Source organism: Rhipicephalus sanguineus, chromosome 4 (genome assembly GCF_013339695.2).
Source record: "Rhipicephalus sanguineus isolate Rsan-2018 chromosome 4, BIME_Rsan_1.4, whole genome shotgun sequence".
NCBI classification, from domain to species: domain Eukaryota; kingdom Metazoa; phylum Arthropoda; class Arachnida; order Ixodida; family Ixodidae; genus Rhipicephalus; species Rhipicephalus sanguineus.
This window is the reverse complement of record NC_051179.1, coordinates 87131145-87144017: the sequence shown is the minus strand read 5'-3', so window position 1 is coordinate 87144017 and position 12873 is coordinate 87131145. Positions and strand designations below refer to the sequence as shown.

At 45.7% G+C, this 12873-nt stretch overlaps 1 protein-coding gene across 1 annotated transcript in view; it reads right to left on the bottom strand.

Annotated features, from left to right (window-relative positions):
- The window catches only part of LOC119390378 (GMP synthase [glutamine-hydrolyzing]), a 30326-nt gene extending 18517 nt beyond the window's left edge, over positions 1-11809 (bottom strand). The window contains exons 1-5 of the mRNA XM_037657991.2: positions 11671-11809; positions 7509-7720; positions 6488-6602; positions 1641-1738; positions 1398-1501 (exon numbers count right to left, since the gene is read on the bottom strand). Of these exons, the coding sequence (XP_037513919.1) occupies positions 1398-1501; positions 1641-1738; positions 6488-6602; positions 7509-7696 (505 nt within the window). The 5' untranslated portion in view covers positions 7697-7720; positions 11671-11809. The remainder of the gene's footprint in view (positions 1-1397; positions 1502-1640; positions 1739-6487; positions 6603-7508; positions 7721-11670) is intronic.
- Positions 11810-12873: the final 1064 nt, after the last annotated feature.

The window sequence follows — 12873 nt, the reverse complement described above, 5'->3', positions numbered from 1 at the left end:
CATTGACCACACTCAAGCGTATACGGTACTAAAAAGAAATTCAGGCAACATAAAAACAATGTCATGAAAAGGATGGAGGGTTTTCTAGTGTGGCGAGCGAGTGTGGGAACTCCCAAGCCCAAGTTGTGTTTACATTCTCACCCCTCTGCACCCGCATGCAACATAAACTCTGTGCAGTGAACCTTACTTTGTGTATCATTTCTTACACTGTGCTTTTGTGTATGCGTAAGACAATCTCTGGTGTACGCTTTCTCTCTCCTCTCTGTCCTTTCCCTTCTCGTGGTGGGGGCCAGCGCTGGCACTGGCGTGCTGCCCCAGCTCAGCAGAGGAGAATAAACAACGATACAGCAGGGATGTTTCGTCTCAGAGCCAGTCTCCATCACCGGCATGCTCTCTACACTAGCATTACATTACAGCAGAATTCATTTGCAAAAAATACGAACAAGTGGGTGAAACAAGTGGGTGAAATGATTGCAGATATAACAATTTGAAAATCGAAGCGGTTATGTATATCAAGTCAACCTTTGTTTCTTTATCTTTTCGTGTAGCGATCTACGACAGCAGTTTCTTAAAGGGACACTAAAGAGAAACAATGAATTGGTTTAGATTGATAAAGTGTGCTCGAAGAACTCTTGTGTAGTTTATTTCACCACCATAGGTTTATTATTAAATGAGAAAACCAAGTTCAAAGTTTCATTTTTAAATTTCGCGCCGAACTTTGTAATTCGTGACGTAAAACATTTCAAAGAGCATTTAACGCATTTTGGCGCCACTGGCGCGACGAAATTTCCACAAACTCGTTATGTCAAGTCTCTGGCCCCCTCAGAGGACATTGTACTTCGATTTAACCGGTTAGGAACTACGTAGGCCCGAGCAGGCGCCGTCAAAAATACGTGACGTCACGGCAAATGGTGCGGGAATTCCAAGGTGGCGTCGCCACCTGTATTTTCTTTTTGCGCGTTTTCTCGCTTATTAAGCGTCTTCTCGCAGCAAGCGCGGTGTTTTTGGTATCGTGGAGGACTACTTTACTAATGCGAGAAAAATCGTTTTGCTCTTTAGTGTCCCTTTAAGAGAAGGCTTTACGAATGTATCGGACACAGAATCTGTACTGCGAAATAAGCGCTGCAAGTTTGTCAGCAAATGTGTATGTGCGTGTTTGTGCACGTGAGCATGTGTGTATGCATTCATGGAGATCCTTTCCACTCTAATCTCTACTGCAAGTCCTGCCTGCCAGCATTCCCATTCTCTTGAGTGCACTTCAATGAAGCAGGAAAATACAACAGAACTTTGAAACCTCACTCTCATCATCGATTGAGCCACTCTGCACATTTTGTGAAAAGCATTCTATAAAAACAGACAGGATGGATAATGAATAGCACTGCAAAACTAGGGCTCACCTGCGACTGTTGTTCCCGACTGAGCAATGACCTTGAAGTTTTCGGCAGGCTTGTCAACACTATCGCCGTGGGTCAGCAGTGCCTCCTCCTCCTTGTCCATACCTCTGCAATAGAAGAGCACATAGATGGCCGAGCTTAATCGATACAGTAATAACAGGGAATTGGAAAAATTTTCAATGTTTCCTGCAGAAGGTGCGACAAATAAATCACACACCCACACAATGAGAAAAGGAAGCCTCTTACTTGAACAGTGGGCACTTCTGGTCCACCGAAATCTTGAACTGACCATCCTCCCGGGAGTCCTTTTGGGTCACAGTTCCACCAAACTCTCGGTTGATCATCTAACAAGGGGACAAATGGCAGACTGGTGAACAATGTGGCATCAGCGAGGTACTCTACCATGAAAGCACCATGTGCCGAAAGTCACTTGGTCATTGCCACCCATCTGAACAAAAATTACAGTTACGATGACTGAAATCCCAGCTTGACACTGGCTCGCTCATGAACAGGGTTGCCAGGTCAGAAACAAAACAAAAACAGCCAGAAAATTCGAAAAACTATCCAAAAAAGTAGCCAAAGTGAGCCAAGGACAACAGAAGTAGCCAAAGGTAGCCACATGTATTTGGAAACAACTTCAGTGATGTGATTGACTGAAGGTGTTTTGGAGCAGGTTTTCGGAGCAGCAAAAAGTGCGTTTTGGAGCAAGTAAAAGGGCTTTTGGAGCAGCCAAAAACGCATTTGGGAGCAGGAAAAACAGCTTTTGGATCAGCTAAAAGCTCACTGCCAAGGGGAAAAATGAACCGTGTCAAGCAAAACAGTCAAATAAGGAGGAACTGCTTTGAAATAAAAAGTTCTGTTCAATAATGGCTGTTTGCATAACACCATTGGATCACCTAACAGCCCCGTAAGCGTAAACTATGGACAAGGGTGTCAATGCAGGCTGCCATTGGCGTTGCGGTCTTATAACGGCTCAGAGTGGCCAAACTAACAATGCAGGTAGGGTTTCCCAACTACAGTAGAATCTCGGTGATACGAATCTGAAGGGGGAACGACAATATTCGTATCGCCCAAAATTTGGTATCATCAAAAGACTAGCAAGACCTGTTTTCAAACCACGATATACGCACAAAACAGTAATTTCTGTCAATAGAACTCGCGTATGCCTTTCTGGGACACACGTGAACGGACAAATAAGGGACGGCGCAGCTGGCTGCCGCGAAAGCGCGCGTCAAAGCTTCGCATGAGGCCAACTGAAAACTAAGTGAAGTCCGCTCCACCATAGTGACAAGCGAAGATCGACACGAAAGAAAGGCTTCGTGCCCGGAGCGTAGGCGGAAATTTTTGTCTTGGGGTGGGGGGGGGGGGGGGGGGGTCGGCACCTCCTTGATCTGAAGTGGGGGCCGGGCAGGCAGATGTGGTCAAGTGTCATTTTGGGCTCTGTATGCCATAGTAAAAAAAAATAATTTCGGCGGGGGGGGTGGGGGGTGGGGGCGGTGCGCCCCTCCTGGCTACACCACTGCTTCGTTCCTTTTTCTAGGACTATATAGCCTTTAATCTACTGCTGTGTTAGCCGCGTACCTTCGGAGCTCGTAGTCGCTATCGATGATCGCGTTGATAGTGACCGTGGTTTCGTGCGCGGCGGTTGCGGCAAACGGTAGTTCCGTTTTCAATCCGCCTGCGCTGGCTGCGCACGTGCCTTCAAAACTACGTTCTGCGTCGCCTGTATTGCTATCTATAATCACATCTGCCGCTGTTTTGTCCGCGGCGTTTGCGGGAAGCAGCGCCACTTGGACTGGGTGGGCGTTGGACGCACGTGCGCTTTCGGAGTCCCGTCAGTTTCGTCGTCGCCATAATCAAGAGCGACTGCGGTTTCGCCCACAGCGGTTATGGCAAACGATAACCATAGTTCTGACAGTGTGCGCACTGGCCGCACCCGTACTTCCGAAGCTAACAGCATTCTGCTCTCGGCCGTCGCTCGACGGATTCGGTACCAAAGTTCGTATCACCCGCCGCGACGCGGAAAAGTATTCGGAACATCCAAATTTCGGCCCATTCGACACAGTGGAATTCGGCTGGAAATTTTCACGAATTCGTATCAGCCGGTTACGTTTACATCAACGCCTCCTAAATTGGTTTACTTGGGTCCGCAAAGAGCCTGGATCGGATTGGGTTGCAATTTTTGTCATGTCCAAATACGTCTGATATGCAGGTCTTCGGAGTTTTCAGTACACCTGCTGAATTCCAATACGTCTTCGTGACCTCAATGTGCCTCTTGTGCAGCATGTCGCTTTATCGCTGCAAAACCATGCTGTTATTTCTGCTGTGTAGCTACGCCTAACCGTGGTCAGCTTAACCACGGTTAAGGTTGTCCGTGTGACAGGGGTATAACACTCGTTCGAGTAGCGGAACTTAAAAAAGAGTGCAAAAATAAGACAGGCGTGGACGTCGCTGTACTAACAACTGAAATTTTACTTCTATGTTGGTGCGGCGGTGCGGTCACACCAGCTCGCGGCGAGCCGCTCCTTCCAAGGTGCATTCTTGGGGGGTCACGCCAATTTGCAGCAGTCTGGAGATGATTATGTCCGTTATGGTTATGTCCCCAGAAAGCGCCGGGCAGCGTGCCGAGAAAAATGATGCACGAACACATTCCTCTCGCGGCACGAAAATTTTGCCGCGCGGCAGCTTTGGAGTGTCGCGTTTTGCCGCCGCCGGCGCGCTGCGCACGTTTTTCCGCTAGTGTGCTTATAGTTTGGCGCAGTTTTGGCGCAAAACAGCGGAGATGTAGCACGATGTAGCAGCTTTCCCGTCTTGGTGCAGTTTGGCGCAATTGGCGCAGCTATCACATCACTGCAACTTTGGCGTTTTTATTTAAATGACTAAATGCAAAAGCCTTTCGGTGGAAATGTCAGTAAGTCGAGCACAAACCATTCAAAATCATATAATTGCCGAGATTAAAGCATAAATTGTTGACTTCAGCAATCATATCAGGCAGGATGACAAAGTTTCTTGCGCTGACGCAAAAATGACCCTCACTTCACGCATCTGGCATGACTTTTCTTAAAAGGACTAGATAACAACAAGAAACAAAGTATACAGCATGAGTGTGCTCAAAATTGCCGTTGCTGGGATTGAAGCATAAGCTGTAGTCACTTTTGCAATAATGTCTTGAGAGATGACGAACTCCGAGCAGTTGATAGTCCAGAGTCGCAGACCCTACCTCATAACAAACAACACAAGCAGTTCGTCGATATCCGATTTCTAATGTCTATGAGTGCAGAGCGCCCAAAATGCGGAGGGCTTTCAACTCTGATGTTCACTTCCAATTATGCAGTTTATAGTCAGGTTCAGCAGTAGCGGGCCTGGAAAATTCAGCACCATGCAACAGTTTTCTTAGAGTCCCAGCCACGTATCCAAAGCCCTTTTGTTCTGTTTTTGTGCCCGAGGCCTGCTTGACTGGCAGGTTGTAAACGTGCAGTTATTTAAATTTACTTTATCATCTCCACTGCTGACCCTTACCCATGCTTAGGCAACTGAGCCATTCATTCAATTAAAGTTCATTATCTGTGTAATGAAAGCGCTCAATTCAATTTTGGGAGCTGGAAGCACACTTTAGCCGTCATGTTTTGACACCGCATACTCGAACGCCAGCGGCTGTGGTGTCCCCAGATATGGATAATTTGGCTCAAATCAAGGGAAGAAGAAAGTGGCCAGAAAATAGCCAAGTAGCCAAGACATTTTTTCTGCCACCACCAGCAGCCTCAAAAAGTGGCCAAATTGGTGCAAAGTAGCCAAACCTGGCAACCCTGCTCATGAATGTTCAACATGCCATAAGTTGTGTCCAAATAACTTTAGAACATCCGTTCTTGTTTTCTTGCATTTTAGTTCTCACTACAGATTATTGTGATATGCAGATTTACTTTCTAACTCTCTCAGCTTAGGCAAACTCTTGCTCCCAAAAAAGCATGTGAAATGTGATGTTTTAAAAATTACATATTGTACTAAAAAAATAATTGCATACTTGTTATCCAAACTTCGAAGTTTCATTAAAATCTATCAAGATTTAAAAAATAATTTTAGAAACCCGTCTTCCCCCTTAAAGGGACACTAAAGAGCAAAACGATTTTTCTTGCATTAGTAAAGTAGTATTCCACGATACCAAAAACACCACGCTTGCTGCGAGAAGACTCTTAATAAGCGAGAAAACGCGCAAAAAGAAAATACAGGTGGCGACGCACCTTGGAATTCCCGCACCATTTGCCATGACGTCACGTATTTTTGACTGTGCCTGCTTGGGCCTACAAAGTTTTTAACCGGTTAAATCGAAGTACATTGTCCTCTGAGGGGGCCAGAGACTTGACATGACGAGTTTGTGGAAATTTCGCCGGGCCAGTGGCGCCAAAATACGTTAAATGCTCTTTGAAATCTTTTACGTCACGAATTACAAAGTTCGGCGCGAAATTTAAAAATGAAACTTTGAACTTGGTTTTCTCATCTAATAATAAACCTATGGTGGTGAAATAAACTACACAAGAGTTCTCCGAGCACACTTTATCAATCTAAACCAATTCATTGTTTCTCTTTAGTGTCCCTTTAAAGGAGCACACACTCATATCGAAGCCCAAATGCAACATAATTATTTTGATACACTACTTCTCAAAGTTACTATTAGAACCTTGTGTATACTATGTACCGCAACAATTGTTTTAGCAGTGAATAAAACTGTTGCTCAATTATATTCTAAACACGTAGTGAGTCAGTCTGGTAAAGGTTCATAGTTATGCTGCGTAAATAGAACAAACCTTTCTGTTGCAGTATGCAACAAACCTTTCAGTTGTGCACACACACACTACCACCTATCTTCTGCGTTCATAACTATAGCAATTTAGAGGAGTTGGTACATTTTGACTTTCAAGCACATAGCACATGAAATACAAGTGAAAAAAGTGGGAGTACATTTGGTCCTTACACCTAGTACCTTAATTCTGCAATTTTTCATGCAATGTGCACTTATAATGTTATCCATGCCTTGTCATTAGCATGTTTGGTCATGATTAGGATTTACAAACAGATGCCTCTTGTGGGCAGCGTACCTGCATTCCATAGCAGATGCCCAGAACCGGAAGGCCGCACTGGAAGATCTCGGGGTCGTACTTGGGAGCGTCGGGTGCATACACGGAGCCAGGCCCTCCAGAGATGACGATGGCCCTGAATGCAGTTCGTGTACACCATAAAGAACTGCAGATCTCAACTACCACAGGAAGTCAGAAGCAGCCCACCATGCAGGCAGCCATGAATGACAAGCTTCCACAGTTTGCCATAAGGATGGAAACTTAATATTCTAACCGAGAAGCAATGTATTTGAATGAAACCTTAAGAGTTTATAGCGCAATCCTTTGCATGTCATGTTCTCGTATTAAGTTCAACTCATTGCCATGCACTTATGCAGCAAACTTTTATGTTGCTTGATGAGAAAAGGAGGGCACTCAATGCTGAGTCAGGCATTGCACACATTCACGTAGGTGGAGCATTACTGGTAGGATGTGAAGTAACCTGGAATTCTGGCCTCATCCAGGTAAGCATTAGCATATCCCCTTATTTCACACACACAAATGCCACAGTGCCACATTTGCACACAAATTTTCCCATGCAGATTTTTTTCAATTACTTGCTGGCGCATGCTTCCATTCATGTGAAGCATGATCTATCTCTATGAAGATGTATCATGGGAATGCAAAAGAAAACAAATATACACAGCAGAAACTCACAAGTAGTTTACCGAAGCTTTCCCAACCCTTAAATTGCCATGCAGTTGACTAAGAGACGCTATAAGAGGCAAATGGGTATAAGAGACACCAGAAGGCCTACATCGAAATAGGGGTTGGTCAGAAAATGAGAACATGGTACCCTGCTCATCAGAGGCACCTCATATAAGGAACACAAGCTGCTCCCTAGTGCGTGTCTCTGATAAAGAGGTTCAACTGTAATTAAATGCTGCCCGAATTTATTTTGATTATCAAGTAAAACACAATGCAGAGGGAGACAAATTCCACCATTCAGTAAGTGGAGCATGCATGCGGGAACTTTCTGTCCAGCGAAGAAGAGTCCTCCCGCCTACTGTATCCCTGGCTGACTAGTGTCTTAGCGCTGGTCGACAGGGGCAGCATGACGGACTCGACGCAGAGCTCGCGGATGCGCCGGTCGATGACCTTTCCATACTGAGCCCCTGCATCCAGGATGGCCACCCTCTCGCTGTGCAGCACACCATTGAGGTGGCCCTCACTCTGGCCCGTGTCGTGCATCCCGCGCTTCGTCCCACAGCAGCACTGCACAAGACAAAGACGCAAAGAAAAAATAAATAAACGATATAAAATGTGCAAAGGTTGCACATTACAGACCACTTTAAGAAATCCAAAGTACAGGCAGAAACCTGTGGATAGAAGTGCTGAGTGATATGCAGATTGAATGAAGAGGAGCAGGTGCCTCAGAAATGCTGGCCGGCATTTCGATAGGTGGGCCTATCTTTGTCAAAGGCACCTACTCATTCTAGGAGTGTTATTTTTAGAAACTAACACGCCAACCGCAACAGGACTTTAGAGAGGAAAAGAAAAAGAGCCTGGCTTTGCGTAGCATGGTTATAGAAAAGCAGCTTCCGTGCAAAATTTTACGTTTAAGATGCGAGTGTAACTCGCGTAAAAAAGCTAGGAACAGTAGCCACTCTCGATAACGAACATGAAAAAAAAAGCAATGCCATTACCGCTCACTGGATATGACACATTACAAGAGAACAAGATGTGCAGTTCCTTGACATAACTTTCAAGATAAAAAAGCCCTGAAACAACTTAGGAGGTGGGGTGCCTAGTCCTACATCAGCAAGAATTGCCAGGTAGTACTGGCAGTGTCTGCTTAGGTGCTGTGCGAAAGCTGCTTACAAGCAAACTATCATTACTGTTCGCCCTGCAGCCTTGCCAAGCTTGCTTCAGTGCTGTGTAGTATAACTCACTCAAAACAACCGTAACGATTTATTCAGCCACATGAAATTTCACTGCAGTTGGCCCTTGAAACGATCTACCAAACTAGCACTCTGTCATCTTTGTACGTAGATATTCATACCTGATAAATTTCAAGAACCGATGCCACTGCGTCAATTGTATTACGCAGACAATACTATATAATAGTGCACAGTATTTTACAGTATTTACAGCAGGCTAGAGACAAGTTTCTCAGGCAGACCGCTCTACCATACCTAGCAATTTTTTCTTTCCCCTCTGATTGGGTCAAATTGAAAAGCAAAATACGAATTTCCTTCCATGTGTCAATGACTCAAGATAGTTGAAGCTACACTTCAACCTTGTACTAAGGCATTTGTCAAAGCACCGGCATTGTCTATTTTGTAAGCACTCTCCGCTTATCGCATTAGGTTTGCAATGACAAAAAGAGCGTAGCTGAAAAGCATGCAGCAAGGCCACAGACTTTTGCTGTACAACGGGGAGAGTCTGTAAAGCAACGAAGGTCCTACCAGTACAGGAAAACAGACATAACGACAGTACATTCACTACTTCAATTACTTTTGTATAGAAGTGCTTTCACTGCTATACAATACAACATATGGCACAATAACTCACTGTGTAAATGGCATTCACTGACGTCGCAGCAGTTACGCAAGCCATCCTGTATATACTTTTACCAACTGCAGTGTAGAGAACTGAACTTACACTGACAAGCAGACACTGACAATCAATCCCTCGTTTTTATCCAGGACCATGCATAGACAGCTGGGCACTATTTTAGCTCTTGATGCATTCCTTATGGGACCTAGCCCAAGTACAGACAGTTTGAGCCTGTTTCTTGGGATAATAAACATCAATTTGCTGGCTTTAAAAAAATGCATAGAAATCCATGACAACACCCAATCCTGCTTTGTTAAGCACCACTATGTGTCCATAGAATTCCAGAACAGGAAATACGGCCTCCAGTGCTTCCAATAACAGTTCTCTTTTCTCCATCAATGAAATAAGTAAGAGTCTTGAAAGAATGCACTGCTAGTCAAAACTAATTTGAGCTTATCTGTTTAAGGTCAACTTCGTATTTGAGAGAGTGACACATGCACTCTTGGCAGCTGTTCATTAGTAACGCTGAACTTCTCAAGCACGTTGGTGAAAATGGATGAAAAGACTGATAAATTGCAGCGTGCAGCATCAGAAACTAATATGGTGTCTACGATATGTACTGCCTGTAAGGGGGTTCGATTATTTACAACTCTCTGGGCTTCTTTAAACACTAGCCCAGAGCCTGGAAAACAAGCATCTTTACAGTCTTCCTTTATTAAAATGCAGCTACAACAGCTTCCAATCAAACCAACTACCTCATAAAGAGCAGCAACTGGAATAGCCACTAAATGGGCAAAGTGAAGAGAGCAGCTGCGGATCAGGTAATGCACTATTTATGAGCTCACTCAAAAGAAAAAAAACACTCATCTACTTGCCTCAGGATATATACTTGCTGAATGACATTATTTCCTGAAAATATGAATGAAGCTAACGAAAGGTTTTTATTTCTGCTGGTATGGTCAAAGAAGGAAGTATGGGCCTACTACAACAGGATAGAGAATTCAGCTAAGCATAATCTAGGCATTCACCACACACAAGGTCACTTAAAGGAAAAACAAACAGCTCGAGTTGGTTGTTACAAAGTGTACAAAAAAAATTACTGCAACGTACCGAAATTCCCTTTGTTCAATAAACCTTAGTGTCTCTTTAAAACATACAACACTTCCTCAAACAAGTTCATATTCCCAGGATGAAATGTATTACGCTATTGAATCACTGCATCTACATGTGCTCTTACGATAACTGCAAAATATAGCACAGACAGTTACTATACACTTCTCGCCCCCACCCCCCTAGACAATTCCTTTAAGGGCCTGTAATGCTTATGAAACGAGTCGACAACCCCACTGAAACATATCTGGTATTCAGTGATCCAATCCGACGTACTAGGTAACATTGTGAAAGCAATAACAGGGGAAGTCGGGCAGATTCGTGCCCGAAAGCAACCTCGTGAAAATATGCTCCGACGTCAACGCAAATGAAAGCCAACGAATGCCAGTAAAATAAGTCTGACATGCACACATTCACTCCAAGCTAACGTAACTATTACTGAGAAACCGGGCGCCAAACTTTTGACGTGGACTGCCGCAATCAAGATCAGTAGCGCCTCTTCAAACAGTGCAAACTCGTCAACACTCGACGTCATCGGACTTCAATACAGTTGCGTGCAGCCGCTGTCACTTTTTTGATAGTTTGACGTGCGTAGTCAATAAACGCGCTCATCACATGACCGCTCATGCGCGACACACTGCCCGGCAAAGCCGTAAACAAGCACTCCAATTAACGAGTCATAGCTGTGTCGATGCGCTTTACGGCTCGGAACTACGCGGGTTCGCTACCTTTCGAACACATGCAGCTATGAAAGCGGAGACAAGAGAAGCGCACGTCAAAGAATCACCGACAAGCTTCCTGCAGGCAGTCTCCACTGTCTATCCACCGGCTAAAGTTACACGCGATATCCGTAGCATCTGTCTGCTCACGAAACGGATGGAAACAGCTGCACGTGACGATGCATTTCCGTCTTCGCTTTCACACGATACACAAAAGCAGTGACGAAGAAAGAATTAACAGCGCGCTCAACGAGAGCAGAGCGCCGGCTCTAGACAGCAGCTGAGTTTCAAAACTAAGCCTAAGAACTCGATAAGCAGCAAGAAAAAAAAAAGCTCGCCGTCACTGACAGGAAGAGATTCACAGCTCCTGCAAAAGCGTCATCGAGGTGCCAAGTGATCAGTGAGTAAGCTGTGCACAGCAAGCGGCCGAAAGTGCAGCGCGCAGCAACTTTGAAGGTGAGCGGCTGTGATACATTCGGAAAGTAAAAGCGGGCATACCCGGTGCTCAACCACAGTGGCGCGTCAACAGCTCACCTCTTCACTGTTTACAGCAAGGAACGTGAGCAATTTGCGGGTCTTGCAAACGAGCGACGGCGTTCGCGCAAATTTTGCCGCAGTTGCGAGAATCTTCGACGCGAAGTGCAGCCTTTTAAACGAGTAAAACTTCGGAGCCGTCCGAGAGGTCGACAGGAATGAAAGAGTAGTGGCGTCGGTTGCGGCGCGGGTTAATGCAGTTTCTCTTTGCGTGGTCGGTGGCAACGCAATGTCCAGGTAGGGCACACACACATCCAAGGAGGCAACCGCAGAGCAGCGAGAGAGCAGGACGCGTTCACTCACCGTTAGCAGAGAGATTTTGTCAAGAAGTGAGAACGGGATCAGTAATCACTACCGTTCCGGACAGATAAAGCGCGTGCGCACAGGGCAGCGCTCCAAGCGGACGCGACTCGTACCTCGCAGATTGCGAAATTGCCAGCCGTTTTTTATTACGCACTGGCGCAGGAAGAGTGCCATCGTCTCGCCGTTGCGAGGTTGTAGAATGAGATGCGTTTAAACTGAGCGAAGGCGTTCACGTGCTTTAGAATGGCTGGGAGGACACGGTTGTTTGAGTGCTTGGCGTCATATACGAAAGCGAAACTGAAATGGACCTTGGATTTGCCCGCGCTTTTTCAAAATTACTGTAGTTTCAATTCTAAGGCGCCAAAGTAGCAGTATTAACAGTGCTTAATTGCCAAGTACTAATTTTGACTACAGAGTTAACACGTGACCGTATTCTTTGATGTAATATACGAAGGAAACGGTTGTGCCGACGGTTAGAAAACGCTCTGAGTTAGCGTTAACAAAACCTACGGTAATGCAGTCGGCTGGCTATGCCACTGTAGGGTTGCGTCAAGCTGCGCTTCATAAGCTTGCTATGCGCGCTCCTGTAGCAGTCGCACTGCATTTAACGGGTTAAATATCGTCGAGCGGAGTACATATACATTTCATAACTCTTTCCTACGACCGGCAATGTAGCTAGCGACCCAGGAAACGTGTGCGCACTCTCGTCGTAAATAAAATACATCCTCCAAGCTGCTTACATTCACGGCGCGTGCACATCGTGCGATTGCACATTCCGGTTTTTTCGACTCGACGCCCATAATGCGTGACGCGAGACTTTTTTAATTGACTCGATAGGCTGCAGGTAGCGTGTGACGTTATCGTGGGACCGTGCCAAGAAGGAAAAGTTTTTACCGTGTCTTGGAGGAGCGGTCGAGGTTATGCCCAAGATCTCGCGAGATTCTGTCCGTTGCTCCGGGGCTGGTTTTTGACGACGAGACCCGTCTGAGCCTATACGCCGCTTATCTAATCGGCTCTGCCGCCGCGGGGATACAGCCCTGCTCAGGCCACCGCAGATGTACGCAGGGTCGCCTGATGCCTACACGTGGTACGTACTTACATGGCGGGCGGCGGTCTGTGAAGGAGGGCTTCGAGCGATAGCATCGTCAGCGGCAATATATCCGAGAGCTCGGTGCGAGTGAAACGCCTGCAATCCACCAAAGA